At 33.9% G+C, this 26,712-nt stretch overlaps 1 protein-coding gene across 1 annotated transcript in view; it reads right to left on the bottom strand.

The window, feature by feature from the left end:
- The window catches only part of CAMKMT (calmodulin-lysine N-methyltransferase), a 369,799-nt gene that overhangs the window by 339,376 nt on the left and 3,711 nt on the right, over nt 1-26,712 (bottom strand). Inside the window, exons 2-3 of the mRNA XM_012756186.3 lie at nt 22,051-22,223; nt 11,311-11,375 (exon numbers count right to left, since the gene is read on the bottom strand). Coding sequence (XP_012611640.1) covers nt 11,311-11,375; nt 22,051-22,223 — 238 coding nt within the window. The remainder of the gene's footprint in view (nt 1-11,310; nt 11,376-22,050; nt 22,224-26,712) is intronic.

Raw genomic sequence — 26,712 nt, 5'->3', positions numbered from 1 at the left:
CACATAGTCACAAATATTTAAAATTTCTCCTGTAGCTCTAGTTTTCAATTTCATTTTTAAATACATTTCATAATTTTAACTCAATATGAATAAGTTTCAAAAATGTTTTCTCAAAGATACTAGCTGTTAAAAATAGTTAAAATAGTGTCAGCTTATTTTTATTAAATAGAATATTAATATTTTTAATAGTTGTGGCCAGTTGTAGACAGTATGTGAAAAAATATTTCCCAAAGATTAATGATTAATTTGTTGAATTAAAAAAAGTTTATTGACAAAAGAATTTATAAGTATTTTATTTAATTAGTTCTGATAAACAAAATGACTAATGAAAATTGGCTCTTCTTAAGTAGATAATTAAAGAATCTGAAAAACGTACAAAGACAACATATCTTAAATGCTCTCAAATATATGATATGTATCGGGGGTTGCAAATTTGAATGACAATGTGTTGAGTGGTGAGTACAAAGGTAAAATAAAGACCCTGCTCACTCCACATAATAATTACCATGTGAGCTCAGACTCAGGCTACTAAATCTTTTTTTTGTTTTTCCCTAAGAGAAATTGAAAAACTAGATTTTATGTGAATCTTCCTTATTTTGAAATCTTCACAGTAATTCTTTTTTTTTTTTCAATTATTGCATTACCTGAACAAAACATGTACGTGTTCTGAATTCAGTTTATGAGGCCTGGGGTATTATGTCCCTTAAAATTGAGATCTAGATTTACCTCTCTGTTATGTAGAATAATATATCAAATATAAATACACTTATGTAGAATGAATGGATTTGTGTGGGTGTGACTTGGGATTCAAATGAATCAATGCATATTTATTGAATACCACTTGTATCAGGCCTTATGCAAGGTACTATGATGGGATAAAGAGGTATTATTATAAATAGATATAAATAATTAATGTAAGCTTCCAATCTTTCTCTTTTCTTGTCTTCTAAATATACACATATAATTTATTATCAAAACCAGGACACTTTTGGGAGTGAAAAGAGGCACTGACAGCAGTCATGCTAAGGCCAGGTGCAGTGGCCATGCCTGTAATTCCAGCACTTTGGGAGGCCAAGGCAGGAGAATCGCTTGAGGCCAGGAGTTCAAGGTTACAGTCAGTGATCTATGATCTCACCACTGTACTCCAGCCTTGACAACAGAGCAAGACTCTGTCTCCATTTAAAAGAAAAAAATATTATGCTAAGAACAACTAGGGCCATGTCAAGCAAACAAGGCTGCACAGTCATTCTAACTAAAAGAACCTGGTCTGTTTCAGTCTCTCCCCTCATCCCAACAATCTGCTCATAGCCTCCAAGGAAAATTCTGCCTTGACAGGCTTGGTCCTCAGTTCTGTGATGGAGAATTAGAAGAAAAAGGGATAAAAAGGAAGACAAGAATTGTCTCACAATAGATATAATCGTTAGAATTGCCTTCTGAGGTTTTTTGTTTGATTGTTATGTATTTAGGAGGTACAGAATGTGGAATAGCAATAGATGGGAGAGGGAAAAAAGGGAAATGGTAAGAAAAATTGCTAATGACTGTGCGTTGCCTTCATGTCACTTAATCAAGAGAAAGAAAATACTCAAGTCATTTGAAAGTACGTTTTGTTGCATGGACTTTAACACCCTCTGAGATTAAACCAGAGGAACTGTGGTTTTATAAATATTGCTAATGCATAAGACATGGTCCCTGAAATCAGGGATTTAAATTTTATTTTGGGACAAAAAGATTAACAAATAGTTATTATGATACATAATTGAGTGCTAAATTGAAGGATACAAATTACAAACCTGTAAGACATAAGACAGAAAGATCAAAGAGGGCAATAAGAATCAATCCTTCCTCCGTCCCAACACATGTTTCTTGTTATTACAATTTCTCTTTTAAGGGAATCCAGGAGAAGAGCACAAGCAGAGAACTTGTGATTTTCATTAAATATATGCCATTTCTTAATTTTAAAAAATGGCTGTCCAACTAATCCCTACTAAATTCTGATTAAGTTGCCAAATATTAAAATAAAACTGCAGGATTAGTAAAACTCCTGAACTCTAGGATTAATCAAAATACTATTTGTCTGTCTTTGATTATCACACAATTAAAATCAATATTTTTTTCTAGTGGGCGGTCTGGGTTCCACCTCAGCTTTCAGTCAAAAATTAAGTGATGTAGGCAGGGTGCAGTGGCTCATGTCTATAATCCTAGCACTCTGGGAGGCCAAAGCAGCGGGAGGATCATTCAAGGTTAGGAGTTCGAAACCAGCCTGAGCAAGAGTGAGACCCCCATCTCTACTAAAAATAGAAAGAAATTAATCGGCCAACTAAAAATATATAGGAAAAATTAGCCGGGCATGGTGGTGCATGCCTGTAGTCCCAGCTACTTGGGAGGCTGAGGCAGAAGGATTGCTTGAACCCAGGAGTTTGAGGTTGCTGACGCCACGGCACTCTAGCCCCGGCAACACAGTGAGATTCTGTCTCAAAAAAAAAAAAAAATTAAGTTATGTCAACTGTCAGGGACTCTTAGGAAATGACAATGACACAGAAGTCTGATCTCCAACAACCTGGAAGGGCAAAGGGTTCAGACAATCTATGAATTTACCATCTGTAGCAAAGACTCCACCTGATCCAGCATACTACAATAAGCAGACTATGAGCATGTGCAGCACCTACAATATACATATAGATGTACATTTTCAGACTCATACACACAGAATGATGTGAAACTTTTCCTCATTCCTTCCCATGAACTGTCCCTACCTCCAGGATATAACACAAATATTCAGGGTTGAATGAAGAGTAAAGGTTGAAAGGGGAGAATATAAAAAAGACGAGGTACATATACACAGACACTAAATTCATTCATCATCAAATATTTTGTTCACATCAAGCATTCCTAAGAGCAGTGCAGTATACACATGCCATACAAACATCCAAATACCCCCAATTCTCTGTGGAACGGCTGTCCACAATCCAAACAACTTTGCTAAAGTCCTTTTAGTTGAGTTCTTTGTGTGGCTTATGTTATGTAAGCAATTTTAAAATATCACTACAGCTCTTGAGAAGCACCTTAGAGAAAGATCTATGTAAAAACACAAAGCATTATTATAATACTATTGTATTATTGCTGCAAAAAGCAGCACTTCTCAAAAAAATCAAAATAAAACAAAACCCACATTCAGTTTAAGACTATTAAAAGAAAATGCATTCTTTCTCCCCTATCCTCCCTCCCCAAATCCCTACTCCATCAGATTGTCAACTACCTTTCAGAAGCCCAAGAGAGCTTTTCCAGTGACCTTTAATCAGTCTCCTCTGAGAGAACATCCACTGTACAGGATTCTTTTCCATTTGCCAGAGTTATTTTCTAGCCCTCTAAGTAACCACTTTTATTTTCAATTCCCATTATGAACTTTTAAAATTAATTTCCTGTCATTTTGGAAAAATGTAAACCTCAAGAAATATAGTAGAATAGTTACAAATTCCTGTGCGACCACTTACTAAATCTTTAAGCAAATTACTTTGTTCTCGGTATCACTTTCCTCACCCCTTATAAAGTTAAGAGCATTAAAGGGATAATATTTACAAAGTTCCTGACAAATATTGCAAAGGATGCAAAAGTAATAGTAGCTATTTAAAAGAAGATAGAGAAAGGAATTCTACTCAGTAATTTGCTCAGGGGAGGGAAAAGAAAAGATTTCTTGGCATATCTTCTGCTAAAACTTAGACAGACACCTAAATTAAGAACATCCCTTCAGATATTTAAACGAGGGAGAAACTAGCAGGTTTATGACAAAGACATGAGCTACCTTCCAGTATTATTGTACTGTTAAGGCATATAAATCTAGAAAGGATTATAGGGTTTATTTCAGTCTTTTCTCACAATAGCACCACCTTTTAGTATCAAAGAGAACCATTCCAACTCCGTGATTTCTTATTTTAAATAAAAATTTCAAGAATACATTAAAAACTGATATCTTTTAAATGTTCCTTCCCTGTTAAATAACAAATGTGCTGAACTCTGTTTATGGCTTAAGGGCATGCTTACCCAATATTGTGTCAAAAGGGAGAAGTGCCTTGACCACTGTGGAGCTGGGAATTGAAATGGTTAGAAACACATGGCTAGGGAAACCATCCAGCAACCTAATCTAACCTCCCAAATCCTGTCTAACATAGACTAGGAATCAAAGACAGTATGTACTGTACATAGTGGTCCTAAAGAGGGGCCAGCAGCCAAATCCAGTGTCAGTGCTGCAGACCAGCAGCTCCCCACTCCCCACTGGCTTGCAGGTCCCTGATGATCTCAAGGCTGCTGACCATTACCCATGCATATTAACCACGTAAGGCACTGATGATCTTATACATTTATTTGTTATGCAACTTATAAATTATCTATGTCCAAAGCTCAATGGTCTGCCACTGACTGACTTTAACATCTTTGTACTCCCCTGACCTAATACAGAGCTAAAATACTTTGATCTCTGATTTCTTATCTCATAAGTATACTGGGAGACTAATACATTAATGTCTAACATACTATGAGCTCCTTGGAGAAAAGTACTATTTAAAAACAAAATACTTTATATTTTTTCACGGGTAAAATGCATTGCTCCTTTTTTCTCCCAGTGCTATCCTAAGGAATTTGAGATTTTGCCACAGTTTTTGGTCAATAAAGTTAATATTCAATTTGGAAGTTAAAGAGCATTTTTTCAAAATGAAAATAACATTGCTTTTTCCAGTTATAATTTAATATATGTCATAAAAAATTCAAACAATACTGAAAAAGAATAAAGAAGAAAGGATAAATTACCCAATACCCCAACAAAACACTGAGCACTGACACATGGTTCTATGCATATATATACACCTATACACAAACTTCATATGTGTATTTTATAGAAATAAGATCATATCTTCTGTCTTTTTTTAACCTAATATGTTTTGTAGATCATTAACAGCTGTATAGTATTTCATTGCATAGATTATCCATAATTAACCAGTCACCTAAAATTAAATATTTATGTCTTTTCCAATTATTCATTGTGCTGCAATGAATCCCTGTACATATAGTTTTGCATGCTGGTTTCATTATTTTTTTAGAAAGAGAATTATTAGTTCAAAGATATGAATACTTAAAATTATAAAGATACTGTCAGACTGCCTCTAGAAAAGTAGAATCAATTTTCCTTCCCACCAACAGTGTATGCAAATGCCCATTTCCTGGCAAGTCACTGATTATTGCTTATCTTCTCTCCTCTTTGCCAATCTGATAAGCAAAAATTATGTCGCCCTGTTTCAATTGCATTTCCTCAATTACTAGTAAAATAATCATTTGATGTATTTATAGAACATTGGTATTTCTCTTGTGAAATACCTCTTCCTAATTTTTGGTTATTTTTCCTTTTCTTACAGATCTGCAGATTGCCTTTTTGTTATGGATTTGTGGGAGTTCTTTATGAGATAAAGAAAATACATCTTTGCCTGAATATATGTCATAAATAATATTTATCAGTTTGTCATTTGTATTTCAACTTTTTTTTAATAAAATGTCTATAAATCTTAATTTAATCAATCTATAAATCTTTGAATTCATGAGATTTTGGTCACACTTAGAAGGACCTTCCTTATTTCAATATAATAAAATTATTCATCTGAAATATCTAGGAGTATTAGAATTTTTTTTTTTTTTTTTTTTTTTGAGACAGAGTCTCACTTTGTTGTCCAGGCTAGAGTGAGTGCCGTGGCGTCAGCCTAGCTCACAGCAACCTCAAACTCCTGGGCTCAAGCGATCCTCCTGCCTCAGCCTCCCGAGTAGCTGGGACTACAGGCATGCGCCACCATGCCCGGCTAATTTTTTTTATATATATATATCAGTTGGCCAATTAATTTCTTTCTATTTATAGTAGAGACGGGGTCTCGCTCTTGCTCAGGCTGGTATTGAACTCCTGACCTTGAGAAATCCGCCCGCCTCGGCCTCCCAAGAGCTAGGATTACAGGCGTGAGCCACAGCGCCCGGCCTTAGAATTTTTAATTAAATATTTAATCTATCTTAAATTTATTTTGGTGATGTAACATAAAGGAGGGAGTCAGCTTTATTAGTTTTCTAAATTCCTACTTGATGATCCTAATATTTCTAATATTTATTGAAGAATCCACCCTTTCCTCTCTTATTGAAATTCTACCTTCATCATATGATAAATCGCATATATTTAGGTCTTTGTCAACCCTCTATTCTAAAACATTGATTTATATTTCTGCACTAATGCCATACTATTTAAATTGTGTAGCTTTACATTGTTTCACATTACAAAATAATGTAAAAAATTAAAACAGTATGGCACTCACAATAAATATTTCCTATCTTGTGCTATTTTCCAATATCAAAGATATTGGAAAAGTTCAAGAGTAAGATGGGTGATATTAATACCTATAATAAAAAAATACAAATATATTATTTACATTTTACATAATACTTTCACATTATCTAATATTATGTTCACCACACTACAAGTAGTTATCATTTCATATTCATTTCTACATGAGGTGTTAGGATTTGTTCAAAGACTTGCCTATAATAACAGATAGGGCTACAACCTGAACTTCATATCCCATGTTCCTTCCATGACCACACTAATTCTAAAACAGAACAATGGCCCCTAAAAGCCCAAATTTTCTCATTTTTTAATCCAACTACTTTATTGTGTGTGTCTATACAAGAGAGCTGTCTGGAAAGCATCCAGCCATGTAACTGTTCTCATTATATTAACAATTGGCTGGAAACTTTCCAGGCAGCCCTTGTATATATGTATGTGTACATACAGATCTAAAATGCATATATGTATATACCTTTACTTGAATGAGGAAAATATTTCTAAATCCAAGCTGACATTCCTGAAGCTTTGATAATTTCACCAACATTACAGACCCTAATTACATAACACAACAATGAAACAAAAAAACTAAAAATTTGGACTATATTTCCTAAGAAACTATTTATTACCTTTGGTTTCCCAAATACAGGTAGAAAGTAAAAGTATTTTTTATTTTAATAAGAGTCTTTGGTCAGTTTTGGATACATCATGAACATGTCCTATACGACTACTAGGAAACAAAGACTGTAGCTGTATCCATTAAAAGTCCAGGTCAGCCCTCAGATTCACTGGAGAAAAAAAAAGTCACCATTGCCACAGGTAAGAGTATATGTAGTAGAGGGTTTACAAATTTCCCCAGAAGACAATGAGATACCCTCTACCACAGGGCCCTGTCATGTAGCCCAGCCAGGAGAAAAAAAATTTTTAAAGAATGGCAGCAGAAGGGATTTTGCCAATACATTCCCTAAATTTAACCTGCAACATTTGTCAGGAATGCCTCATACTAGGTTAGTGCAATAATATATAATAACTATTTACTTCCTATCCTTTATAGGCTTATTATACATTATATTGTACATATTACATATAATAAATTATATGAGAACTATTAACTCATCTGTTCATATTATCAAATAAAGGATACAATAATAAAAAATACAAAAATGAAGATATTATACCTACCAAGTATGAATGAGATTTTATAAATACTAAATAGTTGTATTATTAGATACTAGGATAGCCAAATTTGGATCAACTAAGCCCTAAAGAGAATCACATTTTTTTAAAAAATTCATTTGAGTAGAGGAGGAAAGAGACTCCTTTGGAGAAAGAGAAAATGGCTTTGGAAGAAAGTATGAGAGGGTTTCTTTGACTAGAGGTCAGGGGACTAGCTAGAAAGGAGACTCTGACCACAGAAAAAACAGAAACAAGAAATTTGCTGAAATGCTTACAAACAGAGCACTCCCTGATTACCCAAAGTGTCTGAGTGACATGTCAAACAAAATACAGAAGCAGCCAGTACCTCACTTGAGGTGAAGGATATCATCCTATACTCTTCCCCGGGTAGCTTGTCAGCCTCTCTTTCCAGGCATGATGAATCAAGAGTAGGCACAACCTCTAGACCAAGCAGCTTTGATATCTTATAAGGAAGTAGATTCTCAAGTAGTAGAAACCAAATAGTGAAATATGCATTCCTATAACCATTAAAGGTAAACAAAAAGGGAGCTTGACTTTCAAATTAGTTTGTTTTCCACAATAGCAAATTATCAAAAGGCTGGGGTCATATACTATACAATAAATCATTATGCAGAAATGATTAATTCTGTGTGAGATTCATTTTAATTTCCTCCTACCACATTCAAAGAAATTCAAGCAGCAAAAGGGGATCACAAAAATATAAAATGCTTTATAGGTCATACATTTAAAAACCCAACACTTCTAAAGAAAAAAGTAAATACAAAAAATGTTTTCTAATATATCAGGAAATAAACTATCTAGAAGTTTTATTTATTTTTCAAAATTAAATATATTTTTCCATGTCTTTTTGGTTAGAGCATAAACGAATTCAGAAAGCAAGACTAATCCTTTCAACTTAGAAAATTTACAATGAATACAATCATTATTTGATTTTTAAAATTAACTTAAAATTGAGATTAATGGTTCTACTAAACCATGAATATATCATATTTACTATATCTACATATATCAGGTTTTTGTGACTATAAAATATTTTAATTATTTTTTCTATTACCAGGAAGTAATACTAACTTGGAAACAAATTGCTAAAATAAATTAATAATTTATCAATTGGTTCTCTCATACTATTAGAAACTTTTTTCCTCATTCTAAATATCCTTCAGTGAACTACCATGGTGGTGTGATTCAGGAACTGATACTTTTATATAGAACTTTCATTCATTATCAAGATCAAATTCCTTTATTTAAAGCTAAAAGTACAAAACTGATATTTAATATAAAACAAAACAAAAAAAATAAATTGAACCCAAAAATCAGTCAGGAAAAATCCATTTTTGTATTAATGAATTATTGAGTATATCAAATATATTAGCAATAAATCAAATGGAAATGTTTAAACACATCTTTATATGTTTACATAGTAAAAGCCTACGGTTATTCTTCAAGTTATTTATTTTAATTATTTTAGACTGAGATAGGATTATGATTGTGGCGCCCTCTGCTGGGTTTTCTAGACCCAAAGTCTATCACTATTAGCAAAATAAATCAAATTTTTGAGGCATCGAGTGAAAAATGACTTTTTCAATCCATGAACACTTTACACCCAAGATCATATACAGGTTATAATCAACATTTACTTTATTGGAATGGAACTTTACCAGTTTATCATTAAGGAAAACATCAATGTAGATTTTTCTTTTATAGTTAAAAGTTAATAAAAAATATACACCAAGCAACATATTTTAATAAGTCTTATTTTGTCTCCACTTTATCACTTGGCAATATATTCAGGTTTTTCAGACCATATTCATCACAAGACATTTTAATAAATTACTATTTTGGCATATTTTATCTAATTTTCCTGCCTTGCTAGTTCAATCAAAATAGTTTAAGACATCAGAATAATCCTTAATAATATTATATTATTTATTTAAAAAAAACTGAAAGAAGTTTTAGAGGTACTCATCATCAGTAATAATTAATAAATAGCTTCCATTTACTGAGTGTCAACTCTGAGGCATGTGGTGTGTTGCACACTTTCTATATATTATATGCAGTTTTAAGAGATGAAAAAAAAATTGAGGCTCATAGAAATGTTATAAATTGCTCAAATGCATTTCAGAGCCAGGATCCAAATGTAGGTGAGTCTCATTCCAAAGTCTGAAACCTTTCTACCAAACAATAGACAGCAGTGAAAAAATACCCTTAATATACAATCTTGCCATTTGTTAATGCAACAAGAACTCGGGGCGGAGGGGTGGGGGGGCAGGGAAGGGGAGCAGTGAGGTATAGAACAAGTTATAGGAAAAAATGTTAGAGAAGGATAAAATAATTATTCATGTCTAAAATAATAATCTAGACTTTTAGGAAATTGTTTTTATTTTTACATAATGCTGCCAGCTAGTGGCCCTATTTCATACTGAGTCCACTGAGAACAATTCTTGACTTTTTCGTTACTGAGTTAAAAATTCTACATTTAACATTCCAGGATCATATGCTGAAATTACATATGCATAAGCCTGACATTGATATTTAACGTTATCCCAGAACTGAAGGAAAAATGTCTCCTCAACCACCATTAGCATCCCTTGTCCAGTCCTTGCCTAGACAAGGGTGGGTTATTTTCTAGCTACAATAAAAATATGAGATATGCATAAGTGGTAAAGAATTCAGTAGGTGTCAACATGTATTAATAAAAACTAAAAGGTACACCTGTCACTATTCCTAAAAAAGAAACCTACATTATTTTAAACATTTTAGGGTAATTTTAGGACATTTATAAGTTCCTTGGTAACAAAATACATAACTATTTTTCTATAAAATCAAAAGCTTGTCATAAAATAGATATAAGAATGAAAGTATTGCCTATTACTGGACATAATTCTATGCAAATCTATTATGCATTTGATAAAGCTGCATTGTTAGCAAAATATGTTATTTAAATTCAGAAAATACAGTTCCAAATTTCTTTTGAGAAAAACGTATTAGAGTACTACTTTTACATTTAAAATGGTCATGTTCATTGACAATTCACTTTCTTAATAGAAATATCCTATACAAAAAAATACAAAAAAGTGCACAGCTCCTGTCATGGTATGTTATTTAACTCAGCAACGTCAAGATATTCTTGGCTGACTTCTTCTACCACATTAAATTAATTATAATTATTTAAGTGATTTTCTCAGAGGAGAAATCTATCACCATTTATTCAGAGGCTTAGATAAAAAGTCAATATATTCTATCATATTGTAATATTGCATTAAACAAAAACACTCTGGTATTAAAGTATATTAGCATCAAGGAAAATATGTTCTGGGTTTATTCTGTAGTGAAAGGGCAGAGAAGCAGGGAGAGGCAAAGAAAGCACGAAAAACAGGAAAGAAGGAAAAAACAGCCCCTCTGTTGAATTAACTGAGGTCAAAATAGAAACAAGAAACCAAGGGACAGTACTGGAGAGTCCAGTGTTCCTTCTGACCTACATTCTATATAGGTCATATACAGTCTGTCACACATACACAAACACACACACAATCCTGCAAAGTGTAAAAATTGCGGCACCCCATTTAGTAGGTGTGTCTTATATAAGGGCTTATTTTGCACCAAAAGACAATACAGGTTTCTATTTTTTATATATGTATTATAATATACATACACACAGTAAGTATAGTAAACATCAGTGAGGAAAAAAGCCAACTATAAATTCACTTTTTAAAATACTAAATATATTTCTATAGAGTGAGAATATAACTTACAAACATTTCCTGTATTGTCAAAGCTGGTAAGAACATCTTCAACATTCAAGGATCCATTATTATGCCTATAAGGAATAAAGCATTTTCTTTAATGATTCTGAAATGTTAACATTTTTTAATTTTTAAAAAAACTGAGACTGTATATAGTGATACATCCAATAGTAATAAACCCTTCCATGTTATATTTTAAAAATATTTTCTGTCCACTAGAGGGAGAAGGAAAAGAAATAGCAATATAGTCCTCAGAATATTTAATGTAATGACATTTTTGATAATTAATCTAAATATTAAAGTATTAATAAGTAATTTTTAAATTATTTTAGTAATATAAAGTTGAGGTTCTTAAACTTTATAAGACAAAAAATAGCACATTACACTTAGAAAATCTTAGGGTCAAATGAAAAATAATCACCTTCCAGAACCACATTCAATAGACGAATTTCCTCTATAACAGCCCAACAAATTTGTAACTTCAGTCACAAAGAATTAACCAATCTTCAGGTCTGCATATTCCATCTCCAGTAGTTCTAAATTTCAGTAAGCACATTTTTTTGTATCTTTTGCTCACCAATCTTAATTTTACCCCCTTTAATTCTCATCCTTCCTCACTTAATAGCTCTTTAAATATTTGATTTGATACTGATATTTTATTAATAATTAATGAAAGTTACTACTCTTTACATAAATGAACCCAACTGTCAATAGGTCATAGAGTTTGAGTTACTTTCTCAGTGGTGATAAAAAAAAAAAATTGGTGCTAATTCATCTACAATCTTCCACATTCTCTCACATATAACTTAGAGTTGTAGTTCTTTAGAATGTTATAATATTAATAGTTTACAATAACCATGAATAATTCACAAAAATTTACTTCATCAACATTAATGTTGTCATTAAAACTTATCCAAAATGATATATAATGTTATGAACTGAATTGTCCCCCTAATTCATTAAGGGTTGGGTTAGGGTTGCAGCCCTAACCTGGTATACTTCAGAATATGACTGTATTTGGAGATGTGGCCTTAAAAGAGGTAATTAAGTTAATGGGAGTACCTAATCCAATGACTGGTGTCTCAATAAGAAGAAGAGTTAGGATACACAGAGAGACACAACAGGGGCCTGCACACACAGAGGGGATGACCACATGAAGAGGCAGCAAGAGGGTGGACATCTGCAAGCCAAGGGGACAGGCCTCAGAAGAAACCAAACCTGTCAACACCTTGATCTCCCACTTCTAGCTCCCAGAACAGTGAGAAAATAAGTTTTTGTTGTTTAAACCACCCAGTCTGTGCTATTTAGTTTTGGGAGCCCAAGCGAACTAATACATATAATAAGAGAATACATGTAAATTGTATTACCCTTTTCAGAAAAAAAAAAATGAACTTTTTACTTCTGTCATAGGGACCAAATTCTTTGATAGGGTGACTAAGTGAGATTGGAAAAAGTTATCTGCAATCATGACTGACCAAAATAAGCACAGGGCTCTGAAGTATCCTAATCTAAAATAACTAAGTCACCAACCATAAGTAAAATCCTCATTTCATAACACAATGATTCTTTATCTTCTCTGTGCATATAAGACTCTAGGTAAACATTAGGTTAATTACACTAAAATTATGGAAACCTATAGTATACACTAAGATGATAGGAAAAGGAACAGAGTTATTTAACATCTATTATAAAACATAAAATGAAGATACTAAAATGATCAGTAATACAGTATAGACATCAAGAAAACATCTTCCTAAATATAAAAGCAATATATGGTCCCTTCAAGGAAAAAACTTCTCATAATTGTAACATGCAGAGATAACCACAGTTAGAATTTTGATATATTAGCCTTCAAGTCTTCTTCTATGCACATATATACCTTTCATTAAAGAACTGAGAGGACTTGTCCACACTGTTTTGCAATTTGTGTTTTTCATAAATTATAACAGTTTCCACATCATTAAGTACTATCCTATAACATGATTTTAATGGCTTCCAAGTAGTTTAATGAATTTCTATACCATAACTTATTAAACTAGCACTTTATGTTGGATTTTTTTTTTTTTTTTTTTTTGAGACAGGATCTTGCTCTGCTACCCAGGCTGGTGTGCATGGTGGCATGATCATAACTCACTGCAGCCACCACACCATGCTAATTTTTTTTTTTTTTTTTTTTTTGTAGAAACAGGGTCTCACTATGTTGCCCAGGTTGGTCTCAAACTCCTGGCCTCAAGCAGTCCTCCCACTTCCACCTCCCAAAGTGCTAGGATTAGAAGCACGAGCCACAACATCCATCCTACACTGGATTTTAAGATTGTCCTCAGTTTTGTGCTATTATGCATATTGCTGCAGTGATCATTCTTGTGGAAAATATTGCGCCCATTTCTGATTGTTCCCTTAGGATAAATTCCTAAAAGTGGAATTGCTTTATGGCCTAATTTTAATAAGAACATTTTCTTCCTCTTGTGTTTCTCTCTCTTCCTCTCTCTCTTTTTTACACACACACATCAGGATGAGAAAATATTTGAAATTAAATCTGAGACAGGAGTAGAAAAAAGGTGTACCTATTTTGCATAATGCTAAATATTTCTTTTTTTTTTTTTTTTTTTTTTTTTTTGAGACAGAGTCCCGCTTTGTTGCCCAGGCTACAGTGAGTGCCATGGCGTCAGCCTAGCTCACAGCAACCTCAAACTCCTGTGCTCGAGTGATCCTTCTGCCTCAGCCTCCCGGGTAGCTGGGACTACAGGCATGCGCCACCATGCCCGGCTAATTTTTTATATATATATCAGTTGGCCAATTAATTTCTTTCTATTTATAGTAGAGACGGGGTCTCGCTCTTGCTCAGGCTGGTTTCGAACTCCTGACCTTGAGCGCCTCGGCCTCCCAAGAGCTAGGATTACAGGCGTGAGCCACAGCGCCCGGCCCTGCTAAATATTTCTTAAAGCCCAGAAACTGAGATGATAAAAGTGAATTGCATGTTTTAAAAGTTAAAAACACTATTCAAAATAAAAAGTGTGATTTTTCAGACTTAACATTGAAGCAAAACTTGTCATTCTTGAATGCATTATTTCATGAAGCAAAGAAACAGAAAGTGTACCCTGTGACATTTGTAAAGGGGGTAGAGGTGGAGAAACAATAAACCTAATCCTGCACATCTAAGATACTTATAAACACGAAAATCAATTATCTATCAAGTTACTCCGTTTTGGAAATTCTAAAAAATAGGCTCTCATGAAAGAATAATGTCAATAATCATTATCTTCGATAGTATAAGAATTAATGCTAATTGTAGGAAAAATGCCATGAAGTAGTATGGCAAAGATTCAGTTTCCCTTTTTCTTTTTTTTTTTTTTTTTTTTGGATGTTTTGTTTGTTTTTTACAGTTACATCTTTTTCCTTCTTTTTATTTCAATGTATTATGGAGGTATAAATGCTGTTGGTTACATGGATCATTTTTGTAATGCTTGAGTCACTGTTAAAAGTGTGACCATCACCCAGATAGTGTTCAATGTATCTGTTAGGTATGTTTTGACCCATCCCCTCCTCCCACCTACCCCCTGCTTGATTTCCATTGAGTTTTACTTCCCTCTATGCACATGTGTGCTCATCAGTTAGTTTCAATTTAATAGTGAGTACATGTGGTGTTTCTTTTTCCATTTCTTAGATACTTCACTTAGGATAATGGTCTCCGGTTCCATCCAAATTGTTTCAAGAAGCATTAAATCATCTTTCTTTGTGGCTGAGTAGTATTCCATCACATACATATGCCACGTTTTGTTAATCTACTCATGAATCAATGAGCATTTGGGTTGATTCCACATTTTCGCAATTGTGAATTAACTGTGCTGCAATAAACATTCAAGTGCAGATGTCTTCTTGATAAAATGATTTATTTTCCTTTGGGCAAATACCTAGTAGTGGTATTCCTGGATTAAACAGTAGGTTGACTTTTAGTTCTTTGAGGAATCTCCATACTGTTTTCCATAGAAGTTGTTCTAATTTGCAGTCCCACCAACAGTGTATAAGCCTTCCTTTCTCTCTACATCCACGCCAGCATCTACTGTTTTGGGACTTTTTAATAAAAGCCACTCTGACTGGGGTAAGGTGATACCTCATTATGGTTTTGATTTGCATGTCCCTGATGATTAGCAACATTGAGCATTTTTTCATATGTTAATTGGCCATTTGTCTATCTTCTCTTGAGAAGCTTCTGTTCATGTCTTTTGCCCACTTTTTAATGGGTTTGTTTGAGTTTTTTCTTGCTAATTTGCTTGAGTTCTCTGTATATTCTGGTTATTAGTCCTTTATAGTATGTATAGCTTGCAAATATTTTCTCCCATTTTATAGGTTGTTTATTTGCTCTGTTAATTATTTCCTTGGTTGTGCAGGAGCTTTCTAAATTAATTTTGCTTTGTTTTATTTTGTTTTTAGAGATAGTGTCTTGCTCTGTTGCCTAGGCTGGAGTGCAGTGGCATGATCATAGCAGCCTTGAACTCCTGGGCTCAAGCAATTGTCCCACCTCAGCCTCCCAAGTAACTGGAACTATAGGTACACCAGCAGGCCCAGCTAAATTTTTTTTCATTTTTTCAGAGATAGGGTCTCACTATGTTGCCCAGGCTGGTCTCAAACTCCTGGCCTCAAGTGATCCTCCTGCCTCAGACTCCCAAGTCACTGGGATTACATGCAAGAACTACTGCACCTGGCTTCAAGTTCCCTTTCATTTGTTCCAAACTCAAGAACTATTCTCAAATGTCAATTCTATAAGATCTTTTCTACCCTTAATTTTTCAACTATTTACCTAAGTCCTATATGGACTCTGTGGTAAGACAGTAATACCTATAAGGAAAAGACCTTTTCAAACTTAAATTCGTACAAACTCAGTCTTAGCATTATACTTATAATTAATGTTATATAACAATGACAATTTTTTGCCAACACATCTAGAGCATTAAAAAATCACTTCATCTTTCTCCTCAACTCTGAAGATTTAAATTTTCTCCCAGGCCTTTAATTACCAATGCCAGATTCTTCTCCCCAGGGCCAACCAATTTTTTTCATGAGCACCTAAAGCTATCCTAGAACTGATGACCTTTGAGTTTCTTTCCAAAAATGGACTATTAAGAACTAAGGAGCAAGTCACTGGGGCAGATTCCTCCTTTCAGGTTTTCAGAAGGAAAAAGGTTTCAAAAACTTGATTCTAGATGCAACTTGCTTTGGAGCTTTTTCAAAAGTAAACAGCTAAAGAGAAGTTTTCCAGTCTTATATGCACTAGCTATAGGAAATTAGATGTAATATGTATATTTTATATATCTATATATTTATTTTATTTATATTTATTATATCAATATATTTATTTTATATATCTACAGGTACTATATAAAAATTTAGAAAATGATCAAAGTAATATTTCAACTTACTGAAACTTTCTGTATATTTACATGTAAGCAAACTACATAAATGATTGTGATTGGAGTTTAAAACAAACTAGAAAATTAAGTTATAATTAGTCCATGTCTACAATTTAAGATGCATGAAAATGTGACAATGGATTTGACAGTTTTCTGAAAACACTGGATCATATTTTAAAGGTTCCATAAAATTCCTTTTAAATAAGAGAACAAAAGTTGTTTTAGTACTCACCTTTGTTGTTAATATCACTAACATTAAAACTTTGCTTTTAAATATAAATTCAATATTCATATTTGTCTTAGATGCCAGCCTTGCTAAGCTCTACATGGGCACACATGATATATCATCTCATATAAGGACAATCTATCATAGATCTATTCTACTAATAAACCTTAATAACCTTAATAGCTTAATAACCTAATAATAGTTTCATAAGTCAATCATTCCCATTACTAGTTTTTACTTACTGACACTGATAAGCTACACACTAAAATCAGTGGTGTGAGGGTCTGGTTTGTCTCTTCCTTTCCTTAGAGAAACAATATATGATCTTGCTATACCGTATCTGTTGTACTAGAAAGATGTACCACAGTCAAAGAAAAAGTCATTCTTGACCATTCTAAGCTCCCAGGACTAGCCAAAAGTCAAGAGTTCTAGCCTTCTAATTCAGCAATTACCATAGCAACAGTAGTCATAGTCAAAGAAAGGAGGACAGTTCATGTCTCTCAGCTTTTTCTATACCTAAGACATGTATACACTTACAAATGAATAACTCAGGCACTTCTATGGCTTTAAATATAATAGAAGTATTTTAAAGCTTCCAGAATATGCAAATTCCTGCTGTGCTGAAATTAAATTTAAATATGGGGGGCATAATTTCTAGCATCTACACAGCAAGCTCTATACAATAACAAATTGCATTCTGTAAGACAGGGAAAAAGGAATTTTTAATGAAAGAATTTTAATATAAACATCCCCTGGTAATCTTATTTTTCTCTTTCTTTTTTTTTTTTTTGAAGCAGGGTCTTGCTCTATCACCCAGCCTGGAGTGTAGTAGCATGATCATAGCTCACTGCAACCTCTCACCTCAGCCTCCTAAAGTGTTGGAATCACAGCATGAGCCACCTCATATAGCCTGCCTTAGTTTTCTATATTTGCATCTATCTAATAGCAAGATTCTCTTCTATAAACTTCAGAAAGACAAGAAGACTTTGTCAAGGAATAAATTAGGAGTCATACTCTGGATTTTAATTTCCTAACTCTCAAAACTTACTTTGAAACAAAGAGTCAACCATTCTCAGGAATACAGAAAAGATAACAGATCCTGAGAATTTCATAACCTAACTTTTACATTGTTGAGACTTTTGCTTCAGATGAAAGTCACTAAGGGAAATTCTTTATTCCTTCATTTTAAGTCTCATCGTATAAGGCTGATAGAAAATAAGGGTAAAAGTTTTAATTTCAATCACTACTTCTATAACTTTTAATAATACAAATAAGATACAACTCTAGGTACTTTGAATTCACAAATATGTAAGTATTTATCCTCCTAGGGTATTCATTTCAACTCTAATAAGACTTTAAAGAGACAGAAATCAATGTGTAGGGGAAGCTTAGGATAGATAAAACTAATAACGAATATTGATAATGAGTACTGATTACCCTGTATGTGTCATGTCTATTGAGTTGTGACAGGTGAATGCAGGTGATAAGAACCGAGAAAGTGAAAGTGGAATTTACATTTATGATCTATGAGGAACCTACAATATCCCAAATGTTTAGCCCTTTATTAGAACATGCAGTGGATCTACCATATAATATGTATTGATAATTATTCCTCCCCCTAAAGGCCATGATGGCCTTCTCAGTAGTCTCTGATGATGATTCTGCCTTGCATTTCTCACCAGAATATTTTCTGTGCCTTTGCCTTCATTGGAAAAGATTTCTTCCTTTCTCCCAGAACTTTCAAATACTTCCTAATTTTTTTAAAAAATCACTCCTATCTCTAAACTTCTATTAAGTGTGAAGTCTTCTACCCATTAGTTATGCACTGCCTGATGAAAGTTCTTAGATTGGATGGTAAACTTTCCTTACTTAATTATTTTTATTATTTGAGCTTCTTGAGAATAGTATTATGTACTTTTATTTCATTCTGTTTATCTATGCAGAAGGTGCTATTAAATATTTATTGGTTTGAATTTGTTTAAAACTATTCATCACTTTTTTAAAAATCATCCACAGTGTTGATTTAACAAACCTAAAAATATAAAGAAAGATGACAGTACTCCATTTCAAAACTATTTTCTAAACCACTACTTTTGGTTATTGCCAAGTAATATTTTTTTAAAAAAACTTTAGAATGCTCACAACTCAAGTAATACTGAAGAAAATAGATAAAGCTAGCTAAAGAAATGTCATGAAAACATGTTGAGAAAAGAGTTGATATGAGATATTAAAGGAGCAAGAATGGAGAACCACATTGGGCAGATAACAGAATACAAGCAAAAGTGGTAAACATGTAAGAAATCCATGTGAACAAAATTGGCAATGGAAAAGAATGAACTATTCTTGGCAGAAATCTCCTATACCTAAACAGTTTCAGTAATTACTGCAATTTCCTTTATCATAACAGGATTATGGAGGAAGAAACAGAATGCTCAGAATAATCGATGAGGAAATTAGCTTATCTAGGCCTCAATTCCTTCATCTGTGAAATGAATGAATGGATACATGACTGCCTCATGAGAAGCAGGATGGTGTAGAAGTTAAAAGTGCAGGCTGTGACTATCATTATACAAGATGTTACCAATGGCAACAGCTGGTACATGAAACTCACTGCACTACTTTTGCAGCTACCTGTGAGTCTATAAGTAGACTCATTTTAATACTTCAAAATGAGGTGGGAAGATTGCTTGGGCCAAGGAATTCAAGGCTAGCCTAGGCAACACAGAAAGACCCTATCACTTAAAGAAAAAAAATGTTTTTCTACAAGTATGGGCTGTGTAACCAACCAGACTACCTGAGTTTGAATACAGGCACAATCACAAACTGGCTGCAAGTTATTTAACCTCTCTGTTCTTCACTTTCCTCGTGAGGATAAAAACTGTATTTACCTCATAAGGCTGTTGTGTGGATTAAATAAGCTAATATATAGAAAACACACAAAACAGTGCTTGTCACGTAGTAGGCGTAATGGTACTCAGTTGTCTGCCATTATCAATGTTATCATAATTGCTTTTTGCATTTATTCTAAGATCACTTTCAGCTCAAGAATTCTGTACATGTGAGCCGGGCGTGGTGGTTCACGCCTATAATCCTACCATTCTGGGAGGCCAAGGCAGGAGGGTCACTCAAGGTCAGGAGTTTGAAACCAGCCCGAGCAAGAGTAGGATCTCATCTCTACTAAAAATAGAAAGAAATTAATTGGCCAACTAAAAATATATAGAAAAAAAAAAAAATTAGTCAGGCATGGTGGCATATGCCTATAGTCCCAGCTACTCAGGAGGCTGAGGCAGAAGGATTGCTTGAGCCCAGGAGTTTGAGGTTGCTGTGAGCTAGGCTGATGCCACGGCACTCTAGCCCAGACAACAGAGTGAGACTCAGTCTCAAAAAAAAAAAAAAAAAAAAAAAAGAATTCTGTACATTTAAGCTATTGCTATTTTTGCACTACTAATGTGGAGAGATACTAACTAGTTTACAAAAAGAAAAAAAACTCTGGCAGTCATTGAGGCCAAAATTGTAGCTCAGTCACTTGTTTTCTCTCTACAACTTAGTTTTCAATGTCATACTTATATAGACATACCTGTATTTATTCTTTCAAAAAGGAATATATCACAAAGAATCAAACTGTCAGAGAGGAGTCCCAGTTTACTCTATAGCCTGGGCTCTAGAGAATATCACATGAAGATCATCCGTGGGTAGATAGATACCCATGACTTATTTTGAAAGATCATAAGAACAGAATATTTTACATTCTCCTGGCTAAACCTTACCAGGCCTTGAACATTTCAGAAAATTATTCCTGCTACAATTTATACATATTGTCTCTTGTCACCAGTGGATATAGAAATTTTAGAACTTTATACCTAAAGAGCCCTACTGAATCACTCTATTTTTCCTTCTCTTCAATTTCCTTACACATACTATCTTCCAACTGTTTAATCATTCTCCTTTCTACTTCACAAAGTGATTGTAAGGATTACATGAAAGTGAATACATCAAAGAACCTAGCTCTGTACCTGGTACACAGTAAGCATTTAATGAATTTTTCTTCCTAACCAAGGACTAAACTGATTATCTCCACCAGAAGGCAAGGTGATTGGGGTATCACAATCTCATAATGAATGTACAGGCACTCAAAAATCCTTAAGTTTGTCTATTTTATTCGGCATTTTCAATAAGATAATAATATTATAAAACCAGATCCTAATTGTTCTTCCCTAACCGCCCTAGTCAATTTTTATATAAATCCCAAATTTTTAGCTATTATAGTGTCTTTTAAAGCTTAGATATTTTAAACGAAAATAGTTCAAGAAGCATATACTATAAATAGACATACTTTGTGAAAATTTTTTCCTTAAAATTACTCCTAACTTCACCTAAACCTTATTCAGTCACATTTCCACTTAAAATGTTTTTTGCTCTTCTTACAGTTACTGTAAATGTGCTCCTCCCTCCCTTTCAAAATGTGAAATCCTGTCAAAAAAGGCAGATTTTATAAAATCAAACACCTACAGTAATATTGCAACATGCTCAAATATAACTGTGAGGGAAAATTAATTCAGTAAAAGTGGTATCTTGTTACTTCAGTTTGTAACTCTCATGTCTCTTTTCTAATGATTTTTAAAGCCAGAACAGACTTCATGCTTCTTATAATATCAGTGTTTTCAGCTGCATTTTCTCCTCCAAGTCTTAAGATCTATTCTGAAAGTGACAAGACATAAATGGGAAAAATACCAAAGCTTGATTTTTCATTTAACTACTACCTGAAGAGTAGTTTGGAAAAATTCTGTGTTCGTTTTCAGCTTTGTTTGCCTCAAAAAGAACTTGGCTTTTTGTGATAATCAAATGCTATTAAAGAATGATTAAATGAACCCTTTGATTTGCAACTCACCTTATCCTCAAGTGCCACTATATTCCTGAAGCACTTTTTCTTTAGTCTGACAATGCAGCAAGATCCAGTTAAAACAGCAAAATTTCCTAACACAAAGCTGCAAAAACTAAGTTCTTATAAAGATTGCCTGCAAACTCAATAGAATAAATAATGAGATTCTTATTAAATTGTTTTCCTTCTACAAGAGAAAATTGGTTTTAAAAAATCTGAACTAGAATAATGATTACCTTAAGGAGATACTGTATTCAGGATGGAAGACACTTGTATATTGGACCCATGCACCAACCTCCTCTTCAGTTTCCCTTTTTTGGGTTTCTGTTACTGAAAACAGATTAAATGATTCAAATCTTCTTACAGATACATGTCGCAGACAATCATCCACGTGTTTTTGCTTCAGAACCTTTGAAATAAAACCAAAGACGTAGTCATATCATATAAACATATCCTAAGTGTTCAAAATTTAAGTGGTAAGGGAATTGCACTTTCAATAATGGCAATTTAGATAATTCAGATACAGCTCCTATTGAAGACAACTAAAGAGAAAATATGGACAAAACATTTACAAACATTACTTAAGAACATCAGAGGGCAAAGATAGTGAAAATTTACCAGTCTGATATCTTTAAAGAAAAATAAACCTAAAGAGGTGACTGACTTTGCAACCACTTTTCTCCTGAGACATTTGTCAATTCTACCTATGCAGGCGCACGTATATTATTCTGAGCCTGTAGGGGTGGGGTGGAGAGTGTGAGTGTGTGTGTGTGTGTGTGTGTGTGTGTGTGTATGTGTATGTTAGGATAAATCAAATGACTAATTTTGTTAGTGTCACTGAAAACCAGGTTTTTAAGTGTGGGAGAAAGAGATACAACTATAAGATTGATAAGGTTAAGCAAAAACTCTGTAGCTCTGAATCTGAAAGCAAGTATAATATAAACTAAAACTATACTATATTTTCATACTACATATATTTCACTCTTAAAACTACATATATATACAACAGACATTTCTGGTAAAAAAAAAAAAAAGAAAAAAAAAACTACATATATATTTCCTACATCTGACCACTGAAAAGGTCTAGAAACAATGACCAAATTAGTAGCAATGAGTACACTTAGTATACTCACATTGTTGTCTCTAAATACTATTTTCTTTTTTTTTTTTTTGAGACAGAGTCTCACTTTGTTGCCCAGGCTAGAGTGAGTGCTGTGGCATCAGCCTAGCTCACAGCAACCTCAATCTCCTGGGCTCAAGTGATCCTCCTGCTTCAGCCTCCCAAGTAGCTGGGACTACAGGCATGCGCCACCATGCCCGGCTAATTTTTTGTATATATATTTTTAGTTGGTCAATTAATTTCTTTCTATTTTTAGTAGAGACAGGGTCTCAATCAGGGTGGTTTCGAACTCCTGACCTCAAGCAATCCGCCCGCCTCCGCCTCCAGAGTGCTAGGATTACAGGTGTGAGTCACCACGCCCAGCCTTCTAAATACTATTTTTTATTAAAATAAAGTAAGGTCCCTTGGAGAAATGGCAGGAATTATATTGTACAAGATGGGCCTGGAACACCCTACCCTGTACACAAGAAAACAAGATAGCTATAAAAAATGATAGGTTAGGTCAAAAGAACTTAGGAGCCAATTTGAATAGGGTCCATTGGCCCAAGATGGGTGCTACGGTTTGAGTGTCCCCGCCAAAACTCACGTTGGAACCTTAATTCCCAGTGCGGAAATGTGGGGAGGTGGAAACTTTAAGAGGTGGAGCCTAAGAGGTGGGAGGCATTTGTGTCACAGGGCGCTTCCTTCATAGGCAGCTTTGTACAGTTCTTGTAGTAGTGAGTTCTTGAGCTCATGAGACAGGTTGTCACAAGAGCAAGTTGTTATAAATCAAGAATACCCTTTGTGTTTTGCCCCTTTGCACATATCTGCTTTCCCTCTGACCTTATGTCATGTTATGTATGACAGTATGAAAGACTCCACCAGAAGAGCAGATGCCATTGCCATGGTCTTGGACTTTCAGCAGAATTATGAGCAAAATAAGCCTCTTTTCTTTATAAATTCCCCCGCCCCAGCTGTTGTATTATAGCAATACAAAACAGACCAAGATAATAAGACAGTGTGCATATTAATAAAGATAATAAATGCAATAGAATTAAAACATATTTTTAGTTTATGATAGTATTTTTTAAATGTCTCATTGATGACCATCACTGATGATCAAGAATGCTAAAGAACCAACTTATTATTTTCAAAACTAGTAAATAAGGAGAAAGAATCAAGTATTTATCTCTTCCCTACATGAATTGTAACTGAGAGTATTGAAATAGAAGGGGAAGTTTCTCTTTACAGTAATATCTCAACTAATAAATGAAGAATGACAGAATTAGAATACCTCCATTTTCAACCCCTTCATGAATTCATGAATCTAGGCAATCATCATCAAGAAGAGCAATAACCAGACATCACCGTGATTATTGATAAATGTTGACACCACCACTATACTGACTAATTAAACAGGATGAAAAACATCAAATCTGAATCTGATCAAGGCTCTGTATCTATCAACTAATAGGAAATAGGAAATACAAGGGATAAAGAACACATTAAACAATACCATAAAGGTACAATTAGCAAAATTTAAATTATGGGAAACACTCTAAGACCAAAAATACCCCATTGTCTACAATAGATGGCAAGGAGTAAAAAAGAGACAGGCAGATGGAACATATAGATTAAAAGGACTTATGAGACATATCAACCAATAACAATGTTTGGATCTTATCTGGATCTTGTCTCAAAATAATCAAATTATTTTTAAAAATTATGAGATAATGGGGATAATTTCAAAACTGACCAGATATTTTATGACATCAGTGAATTATTCTTGGTGTGATATGGTATTGTCATGTTTTTTAATGTCATCTTTTATAAGTTCATAGTGAAATATTTCCAGGAAAAAATTGTATCTTAGATTTGCTTCAAAATAACAAAAGGGGAGGATAATGGGAGAAGAGAGAGGAAACAAAGTTGGTCATGAATTAAAAACTGCTGAAGCTTATGGATAATTGAGTGATTATTACACTATTATACCATTATCTCCAGTTTTGTATATGTTTGACATGTTCCCTGATAGAAAAATTTTAAAGATACAAAATACCTTCTTCCTCATAAAAAAACAAAAAATAGATATCTGAAAAGCCAAATATATTTGGAAATTAAGCAATATACTTCTAAATAACCTATGTACCAAAAAAAGAACACACAATGAAAATAATAAGGTATTTTGAACTGAATGATAATAAAAATACATTTCAAAATATACAAAATACAGTTAAATCCAAGCTTAGAGGGAAATTTACAGGAAGGCCAAAAGCTGATAAGCTAAGCATTCAATCCAAAAATTAGAAAAAGAAGCCAATTAGGTCCCCAAAAGAGAAGTTAATGAAATAGAAAATAAACATACAGGAGAGAGGATCAATACTAAAAGTTGTTTCTTTGAAAAGATGGATAAAACTGATAAATCCTTGATAAGACCAGGAAGAAAAAAAGGAAGTGTTTAACTATCAATGTGATATAGGAATATAACTATCAATCCTATAAGCACTAAAACATAATAGTAAAAGGATATTAGGCCGGGCGCGGTGGCTCACGCCTGTAATCCTAGCTCTCTGGGAGGCCGAGGCGGGCGGATTGCTCGAGGTCAGGAGTTCGAAACCAGCCTGAGCAAGAGTGAGACCCCGTCTCTACTATAAATAGAAAGAAATTAATTGGCCAAATAATATATATAGAAAAAATTAGCCGGGCATGGTGGCGCATGCCTGTAGTCCCAGCCACTTGGGAGGCTGAGGCAGAAGGATCGCTTGAGCCCAGGAGTTTGAGGTTGCTGTGAGCTAGGCTGATGCCATGGCACTCGTTCTAGCCTGGGCAACAAAGCGAGACTCTGTCTCAAAAAAAAAAAAAAAAAAAAAGGATATTAGGAAAACTATGAAAATTTAGGTAAAATGGACAAATTCCTAGAAAAATGTAACTATCAAAATTGACACATGAAAAAATGAAAAATCTGAATAGTACCAACCTATTTTAAAAATTGAGTTCACAAATAAAAAAATAACCACAAAGAAAACACCAGGCCCAGATTGCTCACCAGAAAATTATACCAAATGTCTAAGTAAGAATTAATGTAAATCTTACCACGTTCTTCATTAAATCCTCAACCCTCTGGGATAGATACCCATTATGTGAAAGAGGCAACTGGAATACAGGGCAGTTAAGTAATTTTGCTCAAAGACAGACAGCTAGTAAGAGGTAACCCCAGGGTTAATATTCAGGCTGCTTAGCTATAAACAGAAGATTGCTTAAGGCCAGGACATGGAGACCAGCCTGGGAAAGATAGCAAGACTCTGACTCTACAAAAAAATTGAAAAATTAGGAAGGCATGGTGGCATGCACCTGTGGTTCTAGCTACTCAGGAGGCTAAGGCATCACTTGAGCCCAGGAGTTTGAGATTACAGTGAGCTATGATCGTACCACTGCACTCCAGTCTGGGTGACAGAGCAAGACCATCTCTAACAACAACAAAAATAATTTAAATGAAGAGGAAACTGAAGCTTAAAAAGTAAAACGTCGTCCAAATTCCCATGGCTTAAAGAAGACTTAGTATGTCACATCTGCTACCAAAAGAATTTAAGGTGGCTTAAAAAGATGCACAATATAACAAGATAACATTCATTAAAAGTAGATGAAAAAGAAAAAGGGAAAGCAAAGGTAGGGATAAAAAACAAAGTCAAGAATAAAGATAAAACAAAAACACATTCCATAAAGATTTAATACTTGACACAGGAGATCAATAAAGAGCCGCACGATAAGTGGTAGACCTAGAATTGGATCAAGCTCCAGA

Source organism: Microcebus murinus, chromosome 3 (assembly GCF_040939455.1).
Source record: "Microcebus murinus isolate Inina chromosome 3, M.murinus_Inina_mat1.0, whole genome shotgun sequence".
NCBI lineage: Eukaryota > Metazoa > Chordata > Mammalia > Primates > Cheirogaleidae > Microcebus > Microcebus murinus.
This window is presented reverse-complemented; position numbering and strand designations above follow the sequence as displayed.